This window comes from Tachypleus tridentatus, chromosome 1 (genome assembly GCF_004210375.1).
Source record: "Tachypleus tridentatus isolate NWPU-2018 chromosome 1, ASM421037v1, whole genome shotgun sequence".
Lineage (NCBI taxonomy): Eukaryota > Metazoa > Arthropoda > Merostomata > Xiphosura > Limulidae > Tachypleus > Tachypleus tridentatus.
Window position 1 is genome coordinate 136,855,283 of NC_134825.1, and position 26,901 is coordinate 136,882,183.

General features: G+C 33.0%; 1 protein-coding gene across 4 annotated transcripts in view; it reads left to right on the plus strand.

Annotated features, from left to right (window-relative positions):
• The window catches only part of LOC143225169 (WW domain-binding protein 4), a 52,719-nt gene that overhangs the window by 11,869 nt on the left and 13,949 nt on the right, over nt 1–26,901 (plus strand). For all 4 annotated transcript variants that reach the window (XM_076454127.1, XM_076454135.1, XM_076454153.1 and 1 more), the window contains exons 2-6: nt 1,445–1,517; nt 8,268–8,330; nt 14,476–14,547; nt 17,983–18,199; nt 26,826–26,887. In XM_076454127.1, coding sequence (XP_076310242.1) covers nt 1,445–1,517; nt 8,268–8,330; nt 14,476–14,547; nt 17,983–18,199; nt 26,826–26,887 — 487 coding nt within the window. The remainder of the gene's footprint in view (nt 1–1,444; nt 1,518–8,267; nt 8,331–14,475; nt 14,548–17,982; nt 18,200–26,825; nt 26,888–26,901) is intronic.

The window sequence follows — 26,901 nt, forward strand, 5'->3', positions numbered from 1 at the left end:
TGAGCAGGATGATTCAACGGGTTGTCCGGCAAGACACCAGCCAATCGTCTAACCACATTTAGGTCCTTACGGATGCAGAATGCAGCTCAAGAACAATAAGATGGCATCTACGAGGGAAAGGCATTAAAAACTGTAAACTTCTTTAAATGCCATGCCTCCTTCCACACCACGAAACAGCTCAGTTAAATATTGGTTTCAAGAACCTAACATGGAAGAAGGTTTTGTTCTCTGATGAGAAAAAATTTAACCTGGATGGTTCAGATGGCTTCCAATGTTACTGGCACGATAAGGATATCCCACCGGATACATTTTCTACATGACACAGTGGAGGAGGTTCCATCATGATCTGGGGTGGTTTCTTCTTCCAATGAACAATGGAGTTTCAGGTTATACAGGGACATCAAACAGCAGCTGGCTACATTGGCATGTTGGAGAGAGCATCCTTATTAACCGAAGACCCTCGCTTGTGTGGAAATGACTGGATCTTTTAGCAAAACAATGCTGCAATCCACAATGCCCGCAGGACAAAGGACTTTTTTATGGCAAATAATGTGATTCTTTTGGACCATCCTTCATGTTTGCCCAAACTGAACCCCATTAAAAATGTTTGGGGGTGGATAATAAGGGAAGTCTATAGAGATGGACATCAATTCCAAACAGTGCATGATCTTTGTGAAGCTATCTTCACCACTTGGAATAACATTCCAGCCAGCCTTCTGCAAACGCTTATATCGACCATGCCAAAGCGAATGTTTGAAGTTATTCGCAATGATGGCCGTGCAACTCACTACTGAGACCTCTTGTTGGGCATTTCCTACCCTGTTTAGGATTTCCTTTTGGTATGGTCTTAAAGTTTTAACCAGCTAGTATTTAGGATAATTTCATAGTGTTCACATTTTTCCTATTAAATGCTAAAAGGTTTTTTATTTTCATTTTTCCTTTTCTTATTGCCATCTTTCAAAGCTCTACTCAAATAAGTGGTTGAGTCTAACAACGCAAAATGCATATTTTTCTCTATGTTCATTGGCCTTGAGATTTTGGCCAGTAGTGTATACATATATCTTTATGATTACTTGGTTGAGAGTATGAATGAATGGTTGATATAAATTGTAGAAATAAACTCAAAATATGGTTTTGGAACATGAACCTGACAACTCTGAGATTTTTAACTTTTTTATGTAGTTGAAGAAATCTTGATTCATTACTGTGTTTTATAACTCAAAACATTTAAAGTGTTTTGTTTTTTTCTGAATAAAATGTAAATAGAGTTACAGTACACAGGCTTTTCATTAAGAAGTAGAGAAACCATAATATTTTGATTGAGAAATAGATATTATTAACTTCAAGATTTTTTGTAAAATCTAAATATCTGTTGTATATGTAAATTATTATAAGTTTTTTATTTTTAATAATTGTATTTGAAAACTTCTTATTGAATTCATAGGGCTGATTATTGGAAATCCCAGCCACGCAAGTTCTGTGAATTTTGTCAGTGTTGGTTTGGAGATAATAAAGCTGTGAGTAGTTTTTAATTACCAATAATTTGCTACACAAATAACTGATAAAAATGTCAATTTGCTTGTGGAGACAAAAAGTTTTGAGCTTTTGGTCATTATTATTACAAACAGTTTTATTTTTAATATATGTGTATGTGTAAAGCAGTTAGTGAAGCAGTGAAATCTCATAGGTCAGTATTCATAATAAAGATAATACTAAAGTACCTGTTGAAGTGCAATTTGTATGGCTTTAATGTTAGTAATCTGTATGATATGTAAAGCAATGTTAGTAAGAGAAACAAAGTTTTCCTTTATAAACTAATTTACACAAGTAGTGCTATAGAATTCCTAAGCATAGTCTTGCTTCAACCCATGAACATTTTTATGAATGTATTAGGAAAAAGTGTATGAAACAACATCAAAGTTTTAAGCTATTCCTTTTTGTTTTTGTTCTAAAATACTAAATACAGGGGGTTGAATATGCTGTGTTTTGATATGGACTCATCCTACTCACAAGATTAGCTGTTCTTGTTCATTGCTGCACTCTTTTTGCATCATTTTCTTTATACATACCACAAGTCTCCACTTCCCCCTTTTGAAGTTGCAAGATTCCATGATGTCTCTCACACAAATTATTTTGCATCACCTCATGATCAATAGTAGCATGACCTGCTCATGTGATGCGTTTGGCTCCCTCTACCCTTCTCTACCAGACTATCACTTCTTCTTTGGTGGTGCTTTGGTTGGATATGCTTTTCTGTTTACTTAATGCTTCATGTTTGACATTGTTTTCTCACAAAGTGGCCATTTTTTAAAAATTAATTTGCTTTCATCCAGCCTGTTTTTTTCTATTAGTATTTGTCAGTTAACTCTAGTGGCCTTATCTTTTGCAGTCAAATGTGGTAATACTTTTTGTGCAATGCATTCTGAAGTTAAAGTTACTACTTCAGGGGTTACACTGGCAACCAGTATTCTTTTTCTTGTCAATATACAATGAAGTATATGATGTTTTTGACTATATTTACTCAGTAGGTTGAGAAAAGTAAAGGCTGCATCAAGGTGTTGGTTGCTGAGTCAAAACATTTTTTCTAAGAATTGTCTTTCCAAAATTAGGGTGCATCTTCCAAGATGTAATATACGAGGTCTGTTAAAAAAATACGTGGACTGACGTCATAAAACAAAATGTACTTTATTTAGAAGTTACAGGTCTGGGACCCCTTCAAAGTACTCTCCTTCCCAGTGCACACACTTATCCCAACGGTGTTTCCACTTGTTGAAACAGTCCTGGTACGCTTCTTTTGTAATGTCCTCCAGCTCCTTCATCGCATTTGCCTTAATCTCGGGAATCGCCTCAAATCTTCTTCCTTTCAAGGGTCTTTTGAGTTTGGGGAACAAGAAAAAATCGCAAGGAGCAAGGTCAGGTGAGTAGGGGGGGTGGGGAAGAACAGTGATCGAGTGTTTGGCCAAAAACTCACGAGTTCTGAGGGCTGAATTTTGCAGCAATGCGGTGCATCTTCAATTTTTTGGTCAAAATCTTGTAACAAGATCCAACTGATATTCCACACTCTTCAGCAAGCTCCCTGACAGTCAGACGTCGATTTGCCCGCACCAGGGTGTTGATTTTGTCGATGTGTGGGTCGTCAGTTGACGTGGAAGGACGTCCAGGATGCTCATCATCTTCAATGGACTGTCGACCATCCTTAAAACGTTCATGCCACTTGAAACATGCCCTACCCTTCATAGCAACATCACCGTAAGCCGTGTTAAACATAGAAAAAAGTTTCAGTCGCAGATTTTCCAAGTTTAACACAAAATTTCACACCAAGTCGTTGCTCCTTCAGGTCATTCATTCTGAAATCCAAATGAAAAAATCGCACTTCACTTAAAACTGCTTAGCTAATACACAAATGAAGATATCTGCAATCGGGAAATGGCGTCGTAATCAGCTGATCTGTGCGAACCTGGCGACAACAAGCGGATTCCCCTGGAACCAACTGGAGCCGCGCAATTCAAACAGTCCGCGTATTTTTTGAACAGCCCTCGTATAGTATTTATTTCTTGATTTTTAAACATTTTTCTTAATTTCTGTACAGGTCTTGGCTGGAAAGTTTAAGGTATCAACAAGCTGTTTGACCATTTACAGTTGAAATACAGCATTCATAACAGCTATAAAGAAAGTTTAAATATGATTGGACAGAGTGAAAATTAGATTATCAATTATTAATAAAGTAAATATGAAGGATTGAGTATTTTTGAGTGGCCATTTCATTGTGAACTTTGAAAGCGTTTATGTTACAATTATATTTTTTTGAAAACTACAGAAATTGTTTATAGTGAGAACACACCGGATAACTTGGGATTAGGTAGATAAGGTCATTCAGTTTAGAGTTAGGTTGAATGGGTAACAGAGAAAAGTATTGAAGTTTAAAAAGTGATAAATGTACAATGTTTGGAAAAGGTTTAATCATCATCATGTTTAAGTAGCTTACTTAAACACAGGAATATATATACATTAATAATATATTAGGTTGAGGAATAATTCGTGAGCGTTTTTAAATAATTTCATTCAAGCATTACATGCAAGACTATACAATACTTCAATGCATGAACACATTACACCCAAAACATTTATTATGATACTTTATTTCATGTAATACCTAGGTATATAGTATGCATTGTTTTAAACAAAATTGCAAGAAATTAAATGCGAAAAAGAGCAGATGGTGTCGAAAATGCTCGATTTTGTCCACTTGACATTCCATTTAATGAGCTGAAAATGAAAGCAAAAATTAAAGACATATGAAAATCAAACATACTATCTATTAGAGCAAAAAATTATCTACCAAATGACATGAAATATTTTGCGAAAGCGTTTCATTTATGAATTTATTTTTTTAACTTGAAAAAACGCTCACGAATTATTCCTCAACCCAATAGTAAGAAGTAAAAAAGTCATGATTGGAGATTACTTCAGATGTAATAAAGGAATGTTGAGATTTGGTTCTTTGTTCAGATTACTGTTTTTTTTTACTTTGTAATAGGTACACTGATTTTATTGAGTTGCAGTGTTTACAAACATAAAGTTTTTTTATTATGTTTACCAAATGAAGTAAAATAATAATCTTCAATTCAGAAAAATTCACTGTTTGATGAGTATTGTTAATGAATACAAACTATTGGGGTGATCCAAATCTTTATAAATATCATTTTTTGTTTATCCTCTTCAAGTAACATACAGAAATAAATCATCGAACAGGCTATTTAATTACGTGTAATCGTAATGATGACATATTTAATTATAAAATTATTACTCTTCTTCATGATAGTAAAACATTTTCACATTATTTAATTATCAGTTTTTTGATTTACAGTTTGTTGTAAATTTGCTACATGTTTGAAAAACAAACAATGGAGATTGCATAGTGGCAGTTGGTCAACATTACCAATTCATCCAAGTAGGAAGTGCTTGTAAATCTTGTGGGAAGGTTATTATAATTTAAAGAAAAAAAGTATGTTTTGAAAACTCAAAATGGCAAATTTCAAACAAGGTCTGTCATATGAACTGAAAAATAGTTTGAAAATTCCTTTTAAGAAACAAACAAAAAAAAAAAAAACTAATAGAAAATAGGAAAATTAATACCACATTAAAATAATGTAGTGGTTGAGAATGCAAAGACTTGTAATGTTATAGTGGGCATTTTATATTAATTGATTAATGAAATCATCAATTAACTGTTTAGCAAGTATCACAAATCATGTTCAAGACTCAAGTTTCAATGCTTTTTCTTTGCACATGTATCTTTATGTTTAACAATAAACAAACTTAAAGGCAGTATTTTGATTGCTTGAATAGTTGAAATAATTAAAACTGTATTTTCAGTTGATTAATTTCTTGATAATTTATTTAATTGTAATTTTGATTAATTAATTGCTGAAATAACCAAAAACAATAGTAAAAATCAGAACAACTAATTTTGATCAGTTGACTATTTTTGTTACAATTGGTTTAACTGTAATTTCTGTTAATCAATTATTGGAATAACCAGAAACAATGATTTTGATCAGTTGATTATTTTTGTGAAAGTATTTGTTGTTCATATGTAATCAATTAAATTTCCCAGCTTTATAAAGGAGTAGTTCCATATATAAGTAATGATTCAAAACTAAGTAGCAGTTTTAATTTACCAGGTATTCTTGAAATGTCTTGTGAGTAGTAGAAAAATAAAATTCACCATTAACATTAACTTTCAAGAGAAAATTGTGTACTTGAAGTAAAAATTCAACTTGACAATCAGCATAGTAAATTAGATGTGTTTTTCTTACATTTCTGCCTTTAAAAGAATAGATAGCATTGTTTTGTCAGTTAGGTACCCTTGTTGTTAACAATATTTTTTACTGTAATACCAGTATTTTACAAAGTTTGACCAGTGTAGAAGGTTTTTTAATAGTTTTTAATATATATATTAAATTAACATTGTAAAACGATTTTTCTATTAAAGGTATAATAATAAACATTAAGACATACTAAAAAATAAAGACAATAAATAGTATTATCAGTATTTTTAATGAAAATAATTAAGTAAATATAACTATATATATATATACCATATGTAGGAAATACATAAACATTAGCTGTCCCTTTGAACTACTGCTATAGGAGAAATTTTTGAAACAACATAAGCATAACATCACATGACCATTTTTCTTCAGCCCTCCTTAAACTAGTTCTTATCCAAAGAAAACTCCATAATTCTCCATAAACCCCTCAAAACACTTTTTTGCATCATTCACCATATTACAATCAAACTTTAATTAAACATCATTACTATCAATATATGTGAATTAAATTAACATTATAATATATGTTATGCTTGCTTCTATATTTTGTTATCGAAGTTTTAATTCCTTTATTTTTAAAGAAACCTGTGAAAAAAATATTTACAATTTCAGATGTATTGTCATGTGACTAATAAGATATGAATATTCTCTACTTTGGCACTCTATATTTTCAGTTATATAATGGCAGTTGTATATTTAGAGCAGTATTTCCCAAAGCATATTAGACAATCAATTCCCAGAAAATATAGATTTCAATGCAATTATTACATTATCTGCTTACAATTAAACATTGGCTGTTATTCAGAGGGTGTGCATGTCATCTGGTCCACTCATTAGCTAGCCATTATTTAGAAAATATGTGCAATGACATACCAAGAACCATGTTCATTAGTTAGTTTTATACAAAGATTCTCATTTTATGATTGTATGTCTCCCAGTGTTATGAAATTGCTTTTTAAAATAAACATATTTAAATAAAGTGAATCAATTTAAAGAAAAATTTATAGGTAAAACTTAAACAATAGTGTAGGTAGTATGCAGATATGACAAAAATTGCATGTTTTCTTATGACAGAGCTACATTGGTCTGTCTACTGAGCCCACCGAGGGGAATCGAATCCCTGATTTTAGCATTGTAAATCTGTAGATTTACAGGGGGGGCAGCAAAAATTGTGAAGATGGTGTGTAAATGACTGAAGTTTGAGAAGCACTGCTCTAGACTATAAAATGTATACACAACCTTTTGACTGGTATGTTTCAAAATTATCTGAAGGACTGCAGTTTAAACAAGTAGTAAATTTTATTAAATGTATACAGGTGCCATGCACACTTTCAACAGGTTTGTTTGAGCTATTTAGCTATGTTTACAGGATATATATATATACATGTGCATAGTTATTAGAAAGAGCTCATTTTACACTACAATCTAACAATGGGTATTTGTTATGAGCATGCAGTCGTTGAGTATGTGTAATTGATTGTGATATTGTTGGTTGTTTGATCGACTGTAGCACTTATGGTTGTTTCTTACCTAAGTACATTATAGTTAGAGATACAGTTGTATTTAGTTAATTTTATGTTTAGTTAATTATGTTATGTTTTAAAATACCTAATTGAAAGGTTTAAACATTTTTTGAATATATGTCATACTTTGCTTTAGTTCCTGAGGCTTACAATATTAAAAGATTCAAGAACATTTTACCGAAGGGTTGTGTGTGTATGTCTGCCAGAAACACTGTAGTATGCTTCAAGGGCACCATTTACTTCTGTTGAAATAAATAATAAATAGCAAAGGAAAAAAAAAGAAAAAATAAAACATTAAAAATTTAATTATATGTGGAAAGGAAAAGGCTTGAAATTACTATTTAACAAAAGAAAAATCTTTAAAGACATTCTACAGGAAGTTAAAGGATTTATGTATATTTTCTCATTTTAATCATTTTAATCATCAAGATATTGATGATAATATCTTGTTAGTGATATGGTAGAAAAAAATGAAAAGTAAAGTATAAAGGTATACTTTTAAAATAACATTTGATATTCATGTAAGTTATGCAAATGAAACACAAAAAGTATAAGATGAAGAAAAGTATTGTTATATTTAAAATGAAAATGATCATGCTCTTGAACTATTTTAACAGTTTGAATGCAAATAAGTACTATAGATATATACATTTTTTGAAAGATATAGTTAAAATAATGTCATTCTTTGTGTACAAAATACTGATAAGGTTTTTTTGTAACAAAATCTTGTGAGAAATGTTCAGAATTACCATATGTTTTTTGCATAAGTGTCCTTCCCTGGTCAAACTTATACAAACTGTAACAGTTCAAGGTGAAAGGATCAAATTACCTGCATCCCTCTATTGTCTAACGTCAGAGGTAAGAAATATTTGTATTCAACATTAAATTAATAATACCCTTTGTTTTCCAGAGCATTGACTTCCACGAAAAGGGAAAGAAACACCAGGAAAATGTAAAAAGGAAACTGAATGAGGTAAAGAGTGATTACATGTGTGTGTGTATAAGCTTGTAAATTTTCTATAACGGAAAGAATAAAACACCTTATAATGTGAGTAGATTACAGTCAAGTTAATCTTGTTTGTTTTACATTTTCAGATCTTTTTTTTTTTCCAATGTGTTTTGTTTTTTGTTCATACCAATTACAAGTTTCAAATTTAATTTATGTTTTTAGCTACTGTCTTTTGTGAATCAAATCAAAACTTTTGAAGAAATTTTGTAGATATACATAAAGCTGTATTAAAGTTCAAATATGGAGCATTTAATTTTAGTGAAGCCGTAGATTGATTGCTATTACATGTATTTTATATATTTTAAAAGCAGAATTAGTTTTATCAAATATTCACATCAAGCAGATTTACCTCTGAAATGCTAAAAGTCTTTCATTGTTAGATTTACACTTTTAACAAAATCTGTGACTAAAATGTTTTGAATATTATACACAACACATGTCACTTATTCATACTTTGTTATTGTTCCACCTTCTGTGTGCCTTATTGTGCAAGCTTCAGGGTATCTGACATAGTATCTTTGTTTCGCACCATAATTTAGCTTATCGCATAGCTAATTGTTTTATTAATCTTGTGACAGTATCCTTTCTGATGGAACTATTTTTGTCATAATCAGAATTTCTGGGTCTTCATTAGAGGCCTTACTTACATAATTTGTTTATAGTGTGAGGTTAATATTGTCAGTGCATTCTCAGCATTGATAATTCAACTTATTAATGTCTTTGTTTAGTGATACTCCCAGTGTATAACAGTTGTGTGAACAGTTAATTTTTGTAGTACCATTTTCTTTTGTTTATGATGAGGTCAATTTTTGCTCATGCCTGTTGCTTGCAATGTTTGCAAACATTTTTTCTGGTCTTATTTCTTTATCTGTCATGTATGATATATTTCCATAATAACTATATTTTACTTATTTTTAAGAGTGTTTGTATCTTCATAGAATAATTTTGTATTGGGTTGAGGAATAATTTGTGAGCGTTTTTTCAAGTTAACAAAATATATTCATAAATGAAACGCTTTCGCAAAATATTTCATGTCATTTGGTAGATAAGTTTTTGCTCTAATAGATGGTGTGTTTGATTTTCATATGTCTTTAATTTTTGCTTTCATTTTCAGCTCATTAAATGGAATGTCAAGTGGACAAAATCGAGCATTTTCGACACCATCTGCTTTTCGCATTTAATTTCTTGCAATTTCGTTTAAAACAATGCATACTATATACCTAGGTATTACATGAAATAAAGTATCATAATAAATGTTTTGGGTGTAATGTGTTCATGCATTGAAGTATTGTATAGTCTTGCATGTAATGCTTGAATGAAATTATTTAAAAATGCTCACAAATTATTCCTCAACCTAATACATAAATATTTATTTTTCTTGCATTAGCTTTGTATTCATACACTCCATATTCCTCACCTCTTTTTCAAGTTTTTGACAATATTTGGGAAGGGGAATCTTTCTAATAGTTATTTTATTTATTCTTCTTTGATTATCTGACCTGAACACTATGATTTGATTTGTTTTTAGGCATTTTTTTTCTACACCATTATCAGCTGTTCTCATTCTCTTAATCATCTTACTTGGAATCATATATCTTATTTTGATGTATTTATTATGTGTAGTTCTCATTGCTATTGCTTCTATTACATGTTGGCTCTTATGTCCCTTTGACACTTTTCACCTATCAAGTTATATTACAAGGTTCTTATTTTTAAACAGATCAACTCCAAACTTGTATGTATATGTTTGTATTAAATATAGATACAAAACATACCATCTGTTGACATTGTAGCTATTTTTTAATCTCCAGGATTTCTGCTCTTTATCCATCAAAGCTTTGACAATGCATGCTCTAGTCTTTTATACCCTGGTCGAATGCCTTAGGCAAATTCTAATTTGCAAATTTCTCAACCAACTGCAATTTGCACTCTATCTAGGTAATTCATACAAGCACCTCATCCCGATAATGTAATCACTTTTTCTTTTGACAAAGCATTTGGCACAGATTTTTGTCAGCAGGAATGTTTTGATTATTTACTATTTACATTGTGAATTTGAACAAGGTTGGCCCTCTGCAGTTATCTTTGCATTTATATTTATACATTACTTAACCCCAAAAAAACGTATTGACAAGTATGAATTTTTGAGTTAATGTTTACTTTACAGAAGTCAACCAGATCTCATCTCTTCCACACCTGCTATTTGTGGTTTGTCAACAGCTAGGGGAGGGTGGTAACTCTCAGTTGAAGCTCTTTTTGTTATGATTCGTTGACAGATGGAGATATATTTGCAGCCTGAGCATGTGTGTCTCCAGGGGGTTCTGAGACAACTTATGCAAATGGTCTGGAAATGATTAGCAAGAAGTGCTTGCTTTTTCTGGCTTTTTCTTTTCTAAAGTCAACCTAAATAGAAGGTCATTTTGATTAGCCACCTCTAATGCCCTTTTATTCAGTTGGTTACATGGGTTTGTGATATTTTATGGGTTTCTCCTTTTGCATTTAACTCTACTCCTTCTTTGTCAGCAGAAAAGACAATAATTGACTTTTTGGTTTTTCTTCCTCCAGATATTGCTGTTCATGTTAGGAGATTATTCTCGGTTATGCAATGGGATAGCTGTGCCTTTCTTATTCTCTACAATTATTGGATCACGTGCCTTGTTTTATAATGACCAGGATAAATTCTGTTTAAATGTTAAATGGATGGGACCCACTTTTAGACCTGTAGGGGTCAACTTGGAACCAGTGATCACTTCAGACAGATTACAGTTTTCTTAGATTCCTCTTACTCTTACAATTGTTGTGAGATATTTATCTTCAAATTTCATCTGAGGCTGATCAGTGTTCCCCTCAGCTATTTGGGAACAAGTTGGAGACTTTGCTGACATCTAACTAAGTGAGATTATTTTTCTCTGTTATTTATTTGGTTTCCTGTTTTGATTTGCTGTTGAGGAAGAGATGCTTTGTTAGAAATGGTTTATTTACTGTCTTCTGCCCTCAGGGAGTTACAGGAAACTCCTTTCTCTGTCCCATGTTATTTGATGGAGATCCAGTGACGTTAGAATCCTGAAGTTTAAAGAATCCATTTACATTATTCTTTATCTTCATTGGCTTCTCTTCTTTTAATGGCCAGCTGGTTATGGTGCTCGACTCATAATCTGAGGGTCATGGGTTTGAATTCCTGTCACACTAAACACACTCACCCTTTCATCTGTGAGGGCATTATAATGTGTAAGTCAATCTCACTATTCTTTGGAAGAAGAGTAGCTAATACTTCTACATTTCCATAGCAAAATCTTCTTGAAGGTTTTTCTGATTTGTGAACAAGGGTCAGGTGCTACAGATCTTGACTCTTCCTTCTGGTTTTACATCAGCACCTTGTGTCTTCATCAGAGTTGTTTGAGGATTTTTTCATCACTTGCATTCCATGGGCCTGTACACATATCATTACATGGATGACTGGCACCATCCCGTAAATTAGCAGAACAACACTCTCAGTTTCTCCTTTCAGAAGCCACAAAAGTAGGCTTCCTTATAAGATTAGAGAAATCTGTTAAGCCATTGATACAATTTTTCACCCATTTGGGTGTGTTTTTCAATACTCATTTGAGTTGTACTCAACCAACAGCTTAGTCTTCAAGCCATAAAAAGAGCCCTCAGGCTTTTACTTATGTTTCTCAGATGGTTATTTTTAGGGATGTGGCTATCCCTCGAGTCTCTCATTCTTTTGAGACGAACATGTATGAGGTCCCTTCAGTGGTCACTGTTTGATCAATGGAACATGCATTTCAATTCTTTGGATTATCTTATATCATTACTCAGGAGCAACATCATCAATTGCAAATGTATGCTTTTTCTCCAGTTCAGTTGTTTCCCCATGTTTTGACTATGCTTTGATTTATTTCCTGTTGAGTTTATTTGATTGCATCTTTTTGGCCATATGTGGTGTCTTTTCACTTATTCAGTATTTGAAGGAATGTCCACCTCTTCCTCTTCAAGACTGGAAGTTTGTTGAGACAACCTCAATCAGACATTTTCCACCCTGTTGTTCAGAAACTCAGTCTTCATGCTTGGAAGTTAGGTTATACTTTCCCAGGCAGGTATGCTTTCTTTCTCTTCTCAATTCTGCACTAACAACCACTTTTACTATAATTACTGTAGGTTGCAACAGTTTCTGTAAAACTATCTAGACACCTACTGAATAGTATTATTTTATTATGGACTGCCACTCTTGGACAATCATGACTAAAGCTAAAAGGGATTCTTCCCATTTCTGCCAATCTTTAAGATGAAGAAATTTTCACCTTCAGTCTAAGTTCCAAATGAAGAGTATATCTGTTCTGGATGTAGTGTGGCTCCACCACTCTTGTACCATTTTTTTTTCTCTTCATAAACTCCTGTTCTGTACAGACACTTTCTGTGTGGGTAATGTCTGCAACAGCTTTTCCACTTTATCAGTGTGGGATTCTAACTACAGTGGTAGTGGATGGTAAGTATGTTTTGGAAGTTAACATTTTCCTAAAATAAAAATATGTTTCTAATAATACTTGCCTCAGCTGACACTCTCCTGCTATATCTCCCCACTAAAAGCTAGTTTATGTGATTACATCATTGGGACGAGGTACTTATATACATTACCTAGATAAAGGGTGCATTAAGTTTTGTAGAAAAATTTCCAAATTAGAATTTCCTTAAGGTATTCAAGTGAGGAATAAAAAACTGTAGCAAGCATTTTCAATGCTTAGACAGGCATCCTTTTTGCACATATCATGAGGTTGTATGATTATTATTTAAAATTTTATTAATTTACTTTGTGTTTATGTTATTCCTATAAGTGTAGCATAAAATTGTAGTTAATAATCCATATTTTAATATGTTGTAAGTTTTAAGTTATTTTTGTTTTTAAACATATTTAAAATACTTTTAAAAAATCCTGAATTTCTCCTTCTCTGACATGTGATACATTTTCTCTATGAATCTCATTGATTTTTCTTAAATGGTTGAGCCATTGATCAAAAACCATAACTTTACCCATGTTGCTGTTTGGTGAAGTAGTATAGGTACTTTCAGCTGTTCTGCATCTACTGAGCTTTCAGTTGGGACCAATAGCCTTGCTCTTTTTGTTTCTGAGCATAATTTGGACCATTTGTTTGCTAGTGACTTCGAAGCCATAATGGAAGCAGATGCTTTTCTCCTCCATTTGCAGGTGTAGCACATAAACCATGGAAGGGCAGGATAGCCTTGCCTGTTCAGTAAAAACTAGCCAGGATCTATGGTTTCTGCATAACTGAGTGATGGAAACCAAAATGAGACTGTTTTAATCTCAGAATCAGTCATTGGACTGTTTGCTCTTACGTTCAGCTATTCCAAATAGTTACTTGTCTCTAATGCTTCAGAAAATGGCTCAGATTTTACTTTGCTGTAATTTTGAAAATTTGGGTAAAATCCACTTGATCTTATTATGACTCTTGTTTTCAAAACAGGTAGGCAGAGTAAGTAGCTATAATTTAATATTTATTTGAGTCCTTTGAGGACCATTGACAATCATCATACATGCAGTTTGTCCAGTAGCATATAAAACAAATTTTTAAACATTTATTTCAATGTATAGGTTGTTCTGGAGGATAATTCATCAAGGAAATACAGTATTTTCTTGTCTGTTTGTTTTTAACATCATTGCAGTAAGCAAGTATGCTCACCCCATTCCCCAATAAATGTTTTATGCTTATAATTCCCTGTTTAATAGGAACCTTTCTTGTTAATTGTTGTAAGTAATCTACTTATTGTATCTTCAGTCCATAGTCTGTTATTAGAAACAGTGTAATTTTGTAATTATTTGATTTACAAACATATTTCCTGTAGAATATACATATTTTTATGTTGTTCATACTGCATGCTAACCATAATAAAAGCTGTAATGTATTTGATATTTGAATTTTATTCCAGAGCTTACTATAATGGTAATTTTGTTCTGAGGTCCAATCGGACCCCAGGTGTTCAATAACAACTTTTCAGATATGTACTGATGAGGGTTAAGGAATCCATTCAAGTATGATATTGTGGTGTGTGTGTGAAATGTATAAAGAGGTTTAACACTAATCTTTTATTTTAGCTCAGAAAAAAGGGACAAAAGGAGTATCAAGAAAAAATTGATTTAGAAAATGAAATGAAGAGAATTGAGGAAGTGAGTTTTCTACATTTAATTAGTCTTATTATGTCACTTGGTATTTGTCACATAAATGGACAAAGTATCAACAAAACCATACATATAACTTTTAGTTTTAGAAATGTATCTTCATGAAATTTGACAAGCTTTTAGTAAACATTACAGCTATTTTGTACACAAAAAATCAGGTTTTGTAATTAAGTATTTTTACTAAAGATTTGTCAGTAAATGTACAGACTTCAGCTAGTCTGAGTGTAAGGGTTGTACATGTGTGACAGAAACTCCATAACATGCTTCAAGGGCAGCATTGGCTTTTGTCAAGATGAATAATATATGTCAAAGGACAAGAAAGAAAAATAAAATAATAAAAATTAACTCTTAAACTCTTAAAGCTTAAGATTTTGCAAAGGGGAAAATAATTTTGTTGATAGCTTGTGCATATGAAGTAAAGGTGTTGTAATTAAGCACCCCCCTCCCTAGGGCACTGCTGATTTGTGCAAAGATGAATAATAAGGAAAATAAAATATTAAAAATTAATTATCTCTGTTGTAAAGGAAAGTACCTGACATTACAAATTTAACAAAAGAAGAATCTTTGAAGATATTTTACAGAAAATTAAAAGATAAGTATTTTTTTTCCTGTTTCTTAATTTTAAATATCTCTTTTCATTGTATGTTGATGATAATAGCTAGATCTGGTGATATGGTTGAAAAAATAAAATGTAAACTTTTACCTTAAAAACCTTTATTCATGTTGGAAGTTCCAGAGGTTATACAGGTGAAATATGAAATTATAAGATGAAGACAGGTATTTTTATGTTTAACATGAAAATCATCTTGCACTTAAAATATTTAAAACAGTTTGTGTGCAAATAACTATTATAGATAAATATTTTTATTAAAAATGAATAATTAAAATAATATAATTATTTGTGTACAAGATATTTACAATCTTAACCAAATTTTACTAGTTTTGGTTAAGATATATTAAATCTAAGTGTTACAGTATGTATTATTCTCCAAATAAGGGTGTGTAAAACTTACATCTTGTTAAACAAGAGTTAAATGTATTTCTTTCTTGCACTGATAATTTTAAAATAGTAGATGTAACTCATTTAAAAAGTGTATCATTTTTCAAATGGCACAAAAATATTAAGATGAAGCAATCAGTTTGTGTGGAAAGTAACAAAAATGGGGTCTTGTGCTATATGGAAGGTATTCACTGTAATTTCACCTGAAAACTCAGCAACCAATGTAAATCAAATGCTATGAAAGCCAAAGGTGTCCTGTTTGAATATAAACAAGTTTTGACTTTAAAGACTTAGAGAGCTAGAGTATAGGAAAACCAGCATGTGTCACTGACTACAATAATAGTTAGTTAAAAATAAATCTATAGGTTTTAAGCAAATTGATTTCATTAAAACTATATTAAACATGGAATTTTTTGTTTTGACTCTTTTAAGTATCTTTACTCGCTTCACCTATAAATCAAAGAAAATGGTTCAGAAGGATTTACAGTTTTGTCGTTGTTGCTTATCAGCGACATAGCAGCAAAATTTGCTTTGTGGAAAGGAGAACTGTATACTCATGTTTGGATGAGCTGAACATTTCAGAAAATGTTAATAAAAAATTAAGTGAATCAGTGTTCTGTAGTATGTGTGAGAATAAATAATTCAAACAAACAAAAATCCATGTGACATTGATACACTTTTCTCTTAATGGATTAGTAATAAAAATAAAACAATTTCAAATAAGGTAGATGTACCTCTAAGGTACTGAAAGCCACCTCTTGTTGATTTGGAACTCATACTATTTACAAACATGTGAGAAAGAATTACTGAATTTCCTTCATGCATTCAAAGCATATATTACCCATAATTCTCCATTCTCCAACCTTCCACATGACTTATTATACAACCATAAAGGGCTCTTACATAAACTCTGCTTTCTTTTCATGGTATAAACCTTTTTGTTTATATTGTTAACTTTGCTGTGAAATTCTTTCTGAGATAACTATTTCTGTCACTACTGGAATTGTTATAACTTAATTGGCAGTCTTACACATGCAATTTTTCTGTGGGTTGCAAGATGAAATTGTAACTACATTGTCAGCCTGATTGCTGAAAATATTTGTGTCATTATCTACATTATATTCTTAGTGTAGATGCAAAATTTACCTAATACATGAAATTCTTTTGTTTTTGATAAGAATCAGTTGTTTGCTTAGGTGTAATTGCCTTTACAATCTGCAGAGCCGAATTTATCTGCTACAGTGCTAGCTCTAATTGTGATAGCATTTTTTCTGGTCACATTTATTTTCCTATCAAGTATGTTATATATTTTGAACACTGAATTTATTTCTATTGCACCTGATAGATGATTTCAGGACTTCAGTTTTTTCTTCCTTTCATTATCTTCTGCTATTTGGTTTCTTCAGTTTGGTTAATTGAAGGTAGGATCTTCACTGCTGTTTTAACTTTGATGCCTGTTGTAAGTTTTTTTGCCTTGTATGTTTTATTTGTCTAGTTTTGAACCATTCTTTGTCTGCACCAGTGTTAATTAATTTCATACTCCAGATTATTTTAATCAGAATCATGGGTCATACATGTCATTTAATCAACTTAGGGTAGTTGGGTTTCTCAGTTGACTTAGCTCATACTTGAAAAATTTTTCTGATGAAAAGGAAAGAGGAGGATAATTGTTGAAATAATTATTAAAGTAAGGGTTTATAGTTCTATTTACCACAACTGAACATCAGTTTGTGGTAATTATTAAAGTGAGGGTTTATAGTTCTATTTACCACAACTAAACATCAGTTTGTAATAATTATTAAAGTAAGGGTTTATAGTTCTATTTCCCACAACTGAACATTTGTTTGTGATAATTGTTAAAATAAAGGTTTATAGTTCTATTTACCACAACTGAATATCAGTTTGTGGTAATTATAAAGTAAGGGTTTATAGTTCTGTTTACCACAACTGAACATCAGTTTATGGTAATTATTAAAAGGGTAGAGGTTCATAGTTCTACTGACCATAAACAAGGAAGATTAAAACTTTTACAGGTGGATTGAGTACTCACACTATCATCATTATTGCTGATGGTGGTTTTTAATTTAGTGTTAAAAGAATAGAAGTGGCATATATTAATGACCAAATATTCACTTTTGTGTGGTTAGATAAGGATGAGAATTGAGTGGAATACCACAATTATATATATTTTGTCATATTTTAAGATGTTATTCTAGCTGTAAACAAATGTTGCTAATCATTGGTGAAGCAATTTTTATGTTTTCTAGCATAGTAATAGTCATAAACAATTTCTGTACAAACCAACATATTTTATAATTTTGTATTGTAACTCGAATTTTTAATGTGTTAAAGAAACATAATGTTAGTCACAATATGAAGAGCTGTAGGGGTCTAAAACATAAGCTTTATTCTTTATACTTCAGAAAGCCCTAAAAGCCTTTGAAAAGGATGTACAACAGAATCCTGAACTTATTAAAGAGATTAAAAATCAGCCTGCATTAATGAAGACCTGTGAGCCATCATCAGATTATTTTAAAAATACTGATGGTTGTTCTTCAGAAATGAAAACAAAGGTGAAAAAATGGTTTGAAGGTGTGAGTCCTGAAGGTTATACATATTACTGGAATCTGGAAACAAATGGTGTGTGCCACATTTTTGAACTGAATAAATTTTGAATTTTCTTATTAAATTATTGTGAAACATAACACTAATTACTGTAAATGGACACTGTTATTGTTATAGTCCATGCAATCACCTAAGTCTAATTACTAAGTAGTTACTTTATTGTTGCCTATAGCTTTTTCTACAGAGGCTTGGTCAAATTGACCAACCACGTGACCACCTTGTACTTGTTTAAAGTCACTAGTGTTGATACCACTAAATTTTAATATAGTAGGTATATCTTCACACAATTTGGCACTCTTTTTTCAGTAAAACTTTATGTTTTATGTGTTATTTTCTCTATCCAAACTCTGTACAAGGTTTGTCAAGTTAACCAACTTCATAATCACCAAAAGAAAAATTGAAATAAATCCAAAATATGCTTTCTTTTCTTTTTAGAATGATTAGATTGTAACACAAAACAACAATTGTTTATCCCAGATAGCTTTAAACTTGTAACAGTATGAATTTATTTATATTAAAATTTTGCTTTATTGCCCTTTGAACAATGCCTAATAACTATTCATAGAATTATAAATTATAAATCACTTTTAGAAAGCGGGTTTCATGTTACCCTATCAAATTACATTAATCACAAGCTACCCCTAGCTGTTTGCATGAGTGCCTTGTGAAAATTATTTATTATATGATTGTATTTATTTATTTTACCTAATCTAACCTTAACTAACAAAAAAGTTTCCTGTTTTTACATTGGAGTTACTTCTAATATAATAAATATAGAATGCACATGAAGAACAAAAGCTACTCTCCTAAACATTGTTTTTTGCTGTTTACTGTCAGTTATATTTAACGCTACTTTTTGGCACTAATGGTAATAGTGCACAAAATAATTTTATTTAAGTAATGCAACAAGGAATATGGAATAATAACGTGCAAAAAGCAGACATCGTCCCATAACTGTTACAGTTTTTCTGGCTTCCTAATGATGCGACTAAAAGGTGATGTGACATAACCAAAAATTGATTGTTTAGGGGTTGCGTATATAATAGCTTTTTCTGATGAAAAATATTTACACACTCAAATCATAAAGGTCTGTTCATGTTGGAAATTCATAATTTCCAAGTATGTAATGTTTCTTGTTTTTTAATGGCATTGAAAATAATAGGAGTATGGATTAACTTGGGCAAAAGGAGACCTTCAACAAGTCATATCCTATCTATGATAAACAAAATGTTGTGTAACAAGTGAGAGCCAAAGAATACAGGGTTCAGTGGTAGAAGCCACACGTTTCCCGAGCAAACATTCCAAGCAGTCAAGAACCTTCTTGATCTCATCTCTGGCTCTAAAAGCAACATGTACATTTTCACATATTCCATACATGACATACATTTTACAGTAGCAGTTTGAAAACAAAAAAAATTATTTGTGCCATTTCTTATCAAGTCATATAGTCTAATTGTCAGCTTCAGCTCCTGTAGATTTCTTTTCAATCTGATTCTTCAAACATTTACTGGGAAACTGTTATCCTTATATGCTAGATGAATTGTGTAATGCTTTCAGGAAATAGTGATGTGCTGTAGATTTGTTTATCTTGAATTTTGAGCAAGGCTACACAAGGGCTATCTGTGCTAACTGTTCCTAATTTAGCAATGTAAGACTAGAAGGAAGGTAGCTAGTCATCACCACCCACACCCAATTCTTGGGCTACTCTTTTACCAACAGCTACTGGAATTGACTGTCACATTGTACTGTTCCAACAGCTGAAAGGGTAAGTATGTAAGCTGTCACAGGGATTTATAACTGTGACCCTTAGATTGCTGGTCGAGTGTTTTAACTACCTGACCATGCAGGACCCAAGTTTTAGATATGGTAGTATTGTGATGAAACTTTTTGCTGTATAAAATATTTCAGAACTATTGTCAAAATGTATTGTCATCACAAAGTGTAACTGACCATAAACGATTGATGTAGTTCAGACCCCAAAATTGTTATGATGTAAAGTACTTAACTCCTGTACATTAGAATTTGTGGATATAAACTCACAAATACCAGAAATTGAAATTGTATAAAATATATAACTTTTTATTTAACCATGGATATTTAATTTGTAGCTTCAAAGTTTGTATATTAACAACAACTTTGAGAATCAAGATTATTTACCACCGTGGTTACAAAACAACTATGGAGCCACCAGCAGTGGGTGATTTATATTGAAGTAAGGGTGTAGGTTGTCTTTGACACAGTTAAATATTGTATCAAATTAGAACACAACACTATCTTACAGTTGTAATTACTACAAGTTCAGTTAAGTGTGTTTGCTAGAGTGGAATAGATAAAGAGAACAGTCATTCCAAAACATACTTACTTTATCTCACACTTACAGCTATTAGTCAACTGCCAGGGTCTCTTCCTTTGCTAGGCTAAGCATTTGTCTAATTTTTCTCACTTGTTCCAGTCTTTTATGCCCCACTTAATTGCCCATGGTGATATTTCTCTTATGCATTCTACACCTACATCAGTGCACTCTCTATCCTAGGACTGTATAAAAGCACTTCATTCAGATAATGTTATCACTTTTCTTCAACAAAGCATCACTGATGCCTTTCCCAGTGCTAAAATTGTTCAGAGATACTTTGAGCATCATCCGTGTAAGCTACTTGATTTAAAAAAAAATGATAATTTTTTCCAATTGTTAAACCAATTCACAGTATGAATTCCTGGATTATTATTTCTGGCATGGAAGCAAGTCAGGTCTTGCCTATTCCATCTCTAATACCTAGTGTTGCACAATTGGAAATGAGGGTCACTTTCGGTTGAGACTGTCAGTGATCTTAATTATAGTGAGATGAAGATGTATATCTAGTTTCCTGAAGTTTCTCCAGTGAGTTCTTAGCCTGAAATTGAGGGCAATCCCCAACATTTTGCAGATAATTTAGATTCATTTTCTCCTGTAGCCTCTTCTAGTTTGTTCAATTTTCTGTCCCTTTGTGGGACAATGGTGAGTTTATGGATTTGCTGCTTTGTAATCTTATGTTTGATTTCTTGAGGTGAATATGGCAAATACCTCAGTATTACTTTGCTCTTACAAAATAAGCTTACCTCACAAAATGCTGTTTTAAACAATGATAATCATCAGAGTCTTTAAATGAAACAAAAAACAGAAAGAAGGTCACATTGGGGTAAGCTGCCTTTGATTTCTTTTCTTCAGTTGTTTCACTGAGAGAGTGATGTTTTGGATCTTTCCCCAGTTGTGCCTCACTTGATGATTGAAAGGTCTGGGAGCAAATATCTAATTTTTTCTCCATCCACAGACATAGTTCATGCAGTGATGTTTACTTCTCAATTATATGAAGAGACAGTTATGCCTTATGCAACATTGTTGTCTGAACTTCATGACTTAGCCTATCACTGTCAGATGGAAGCATATTCTGACTATCAAATGATAATCTGGTCCTCAGATTTATGGACTCTAAGTCAGAATTTGTAGTTAGTCTGAATATATCAATGTCCCCTGGTGGGACAGGGTAAGTCTACAAACTTGCAACTCAAAAATTAAGCATTTTGTTTTCCTTACACTACACTTTTTTTGAAGATTTTTAGGATCATCAACTTCATTAACAATGAGCTGGAATCACTGTAAGCATGTACATTAGTTCAGTTGTTAGCTTCTAAATTTTTCTCTGTTGTAACTGGCATTTTGAATTTCATTGGCTCCTTTAAGGGATTACAGTTCTATACCATTTTGAGGTCCTAATCCCTGACATCAGGGCCTTGGTGCATTGGTACTCAAAATAGAGTCTCTATATTAAATGGTTTTGCCACATGGTTAGATCACCACCAGTGGCATCTATGGTTGTCGTATGTCTTCATGGTCTGTGGTGTCTTGGCTTTAAGAATTTCTGGATGTGTGGTAATTGTAATCATTGATCCAGGAGCACTACAGGTTCTTGAGTCAAAATTAGTGATTCAGCTCATATTTTTACCATTATAATCCACCCAACCTGCAGTGATTCAATCTCCCACTAATTTTCAGGATTTCAAACTCAATTCTATTGCTTTCAGAGTGTGGGAGTAGTGTGAGAGTCATGCTAGTTTTCCAGGGTTTTATTCTTGTCATTTGTTGGGTCTAAGAAGAAAGGAGATTGCTTTGATTTTCCAGTGTTCACAAATTACTCATTTCTTGTCTGAGTTGTCATTTTGTACTGATATTGTGGATGTCCAAGTTCATTGTAATTGGCTCCTGTTTGCACACTGCTATAATGGTGGCATTCCATCAGTGTTGTGTACAAAGGTCAGGTACTACAGTTCAAGATTTTTACATTCTGACTAACATCTGCTTTACATGGGTTTAACCATATTTACCAGTTGTTTCTTTCAGTGCCTCCATTGTATAGTACTGTGCACCACCATTCTATAGACAGTTGGTTACTGCTGGCAGCATGCCACCAATACTACAAACATTACACCTTAATTCTACTTTCAGAAACAACCAAAGCAGTCTTCATTCTTATAGATGAGACATCTATTTTTTGCTCCAACTCAGTATGTCATCAGTTTGTTGTGTATTTTTTTGTGTTTCTCAGTTGGACTTGGCTGACTCCCACCCAACTCTATGTAAGGAACAGGAATCCTGACTCTTCTCTTCATCTCTTACTGTATAAATGGTTCTTTCTCTTCTAGCAGTTTTGGCATTGCTCAAATCCTTCGTTCCTTTGGGATGAGAGCACAACAGATCCTTTTAATGGTCTTTATGCATTCAAGTGATCATAAACATTGATTCACTAGATTTGCCAGTTTCCTTAGTCAGAATCATTCTTCAATCTTGATGGATTGCTAATTCAGGACACTTCTGAGATATGGGTTTCTCTGCTGCCACCTTGTTCAAAGTTCCACCTTTTGAAGAATTCTTCATTTCATGGATTGGATGCATATACCAATAGTCAGGAATTTCAGGGTCTATGCATGGGTGACGAAGTTTGCCTGTACAAAAATTTAGTCATTCTTGCTCCTCAAAAGACAGTTTCTTGTGGTCTGGGCTTAAGGGAAAAATCATCAGGCTTTACTGTGATAGTTCTGTAGTAGTGTCTTGTGTTTCTCATTTAAGAGGAACTTGGTGCAGGGATCTTTATTTTTGAATTTGGGGCCTATTATATCACCCTACTAGCTTGCAATGTTCTACAGATGGTGACTGCAGTAGCAAATCAGTTGTTTTCACCCAAATAGATTCTCACAATAGAATGGATGATGAATTGACTCTCACTTTGCAATTCTGATTGGTGGATTGACCTTTCATTGGAACAGTCAACTATTGGGAGTTTGGTCTCCAGTATCTCACCTTTGGGCTTTGGCAATGGATGTATTCCATCAGGATTGGATGGGATGGGATCAGAACTTCCCTCCTATTCATGTTACCCAAAATACTAACTGTGATTTGTTCCAACACATGGCCAGGTCCTGATGATAGCACTGTATTGGTAGCTACATCCTGGTTTCTGTTTCTGCGGCACCTTCAGAAATGTTCAGTTCTTATTGGGCCATCTCTGTGGAGACAGCCATGATACACCTGGGTATCCAGAAGCTCAATCTTCAAGCATAGAGGTTACTCAGTCTCTTGCACAGCATCAGGGTTTAATTTCTAAAGTTGCCATGTTTCTGTTTCACATGGACATCTATCAACAGAAATTATGCATGTATTAGCAATGGTGTATTGTGTATTGAACCTACTTCAGTCAGAAACACCAACCATAACTCATTTTTTGACTTGGCTCTTTGACAAGGGATTTTCACCTTAAATTACTGCTCTGTGTAAGGAAGCCTTATCAACTACTATTCAATACTTTGATTCTTCAGTGCTCTCCATATTTTTCAAGTCATTTTTGGTCCTTTGTCCCAGATGACCATTGCAGTTACCTAAGTGGTACATTACGAGCTTTTCTCATGCATCTAGCACTTTTGTTTTTTCCCTTTCTTTCTTGGCTGTCAAGTCTTATGCAGAGCAACCACCTCTTTCTGTTTGGACTAATTGTTTCTGTGACTATAATCACCCCTTTGCATTGGTAGAACTCAAGCTTACTCTTCATTGGTCTGGCAGTATATTGGTGATGATGTTCACTATTAGGTGCTGCAACATCTCTTTCTTGCCTCTCTTGATATTCTTCTGATTATTTTAACTGGATCTGGCAGGAGAATATTTTTCCTAAGGCTTGATGCTGGACTATTTTCCTCCCTTTCCTTAAGCATGGGAAGAATCTTAAGATTCCTTCTCATTGTTGTTCAGTTGCTTTGACTAGCTGTTTTTGTAAGGCCTTAGAGATGAAGGTTAATTCTCATCTTGTTTGGTTCCTCAAATCAGACAACCTCTTTTTGCCCACCCAGTGTGTATTTCCTTGAGAATGCTCCATCGTGGACCACCTTATTCAACTCGAAATGTCAGTCAGAAAAGCCTTTCTCAAGAGAAGACATCTTATTTATGTGTTCTTTGATTTTGAGAAGATTTATGACTCTACTTGGGGGTATGACATTTTGCAGGACCTCCACCACTATGGGTTATGTGGGCATTTACCCATTTTTATCTTGAAATTTTACTGGATAGGTGATTCCAAGTCCAATGTACTTTAAACACTTTCTCATTCTTTTCTACAGGAACTTAAAGTGCCACACTTTTCAGTATTAAGATCAATGTTGTCACTAATCAGCTTCCTCTGACTGTTGCAAAAGGTCTTTATTTCAATAAATTCAATGTTTCACATTGGTTGATGAACATGAGATTTATCAAGTAGCAGCTTCAGACTGCCATCATTCATCTTGTGCACTGGACAATCAGTTTTTCTTTTTCTTCTTTGAAAAATATTTCCATGCATTTTGGCCATCAGTAAGGATTGCATCCTGATCTCAAACTTCAGGTGACAATGTCCTTCATATAGTTAGTACCTGAAATAAAGTACTTGGGGCTTGTTTTTGTCTTACATTCTATACATCAAGCAACTTCATACTAGGTGTACCAGTGCATTGAACATCCTCCATGTTGTCTCCTCTACCTCTTGTGGAGCAAATTAATGTTCTGTGTTAAAGATATATCATGCCATTATAAGATCATAACTCAACTACCTGTCTCTTAGTCTGTAGTTCACCCAGGCTATCAGCACTTAAGAATGCTGGACCCTGTTTGCCATCAGGGGGCTTTAGCTCAGCACAGGGGCATTCATATAGCTATTTATATGGATAGTTCAAAGTTAGGTGCCTCTGTTGGCTCTACCATGGTTCATCATGGTTTGATGGTTATGCACATACTTTCTGTGTTCATAGTATGGTTTATTTGTTTACTGCAAAGTTGTATATCATCCCTCTTGTCTTGGATCATGTAGCAGCTAACCAGTACTTTGACTGTGATATTTTGAACTGCCTGGCCCAATTTCTTTATCATCTGTTTGTACCTATTTTTCTGAATACTGCACTACATCGGCATTCAGGAGAATGAACTATTTGACACTGAAACTAACTCTGTTAATTCTGATGCTATTACAACCTGGTCTGTTCAATATATGGACTAGTCTTGTGGCCAAGGATCGGATTTGTGCCAGTTGGCAGTCAGCTTGGGGTGAAAAATATTGCAACAAGCTTTTCCAAATCAAACCTGCTATTGTTCTTTGGTTGTCTAGTTTTCACAGGGTTTGTAAGGAGGAAGTTCTCTTGACAAGGCTCCACATTGTTCACAGTTTTTTAACCCATCATATTATTTTATCTGGTACTGATGCACCAGTGCATGGCCTTTGTGTCAATCATGTCACAACAGCCCACATTTTACTGTTGCAGCATCATTATGACTTTGAACAGTGGTACCAATTTAGACATGTTTACACTTAGAATTTACCATTGAATTTGGACAGTGTTATTGGTGATGGTGACACTGTCCATCTTGACTGTGTTTTTTAGCTTTTTATGGACCATTAACCTTTTAATTCTCTTTACCTTTTACCTGTTAATGAGATTTCAACAATAACAACACAAATCCCATATTTTAGCAATAACTGTTTTTGTGTTGTTTACTTTTTACTGTTGTCGTGTGTTGCTGTGGTTTTTATGTTTTTGAGGAAATTATTTTGTTTCAAAAAGAAAAAGAAACAATTTCTATTTTTTTCCAACTGATGGTCTGCTCTTTCACTGTTTATCACATATAGTCTTGTTTTTTTGTGCTATTAAATGCCAAACAACCAAACAAAAATATGGTGAAAGATTAGGCCTATGAATCTCTCTCTAGTGCACTTCTTTTCATTGTGGGTATTTGAGCTTTTAGTATTTCAGACATAAGTCTACCTGATTTGAATAGCATAATTTTACAATTAAAATAAATTTCAAACAGGTACAGTACCTTCTTCTGAGTACCTATTTCTGAAATTAATTCCTACTTACCACTCTTTAGCCAAATGATATATAAGTGTTTCAGTCATCACTGCAACTTATAAATTTGAGTTTCATAAGATCTTCTGATGCAGGCATAATAAGTTATGTAGAAGTGAAATAAGGGAGAGTTATTGGTAAGTTGATACATGAGAGTAACTCATCAGAGAAGGGTTTTTAATCTGCTAAGAAGTAAGTACCTATTGGAAAATCATTTTAATTTTAAAAATGTAAAATTTTATTTCAGAATCACAATGGGAAAAACCAAATGAAGAATATATCACCTTAACAGAACAACAAGAACATCAAGTAAGTTAAATCAC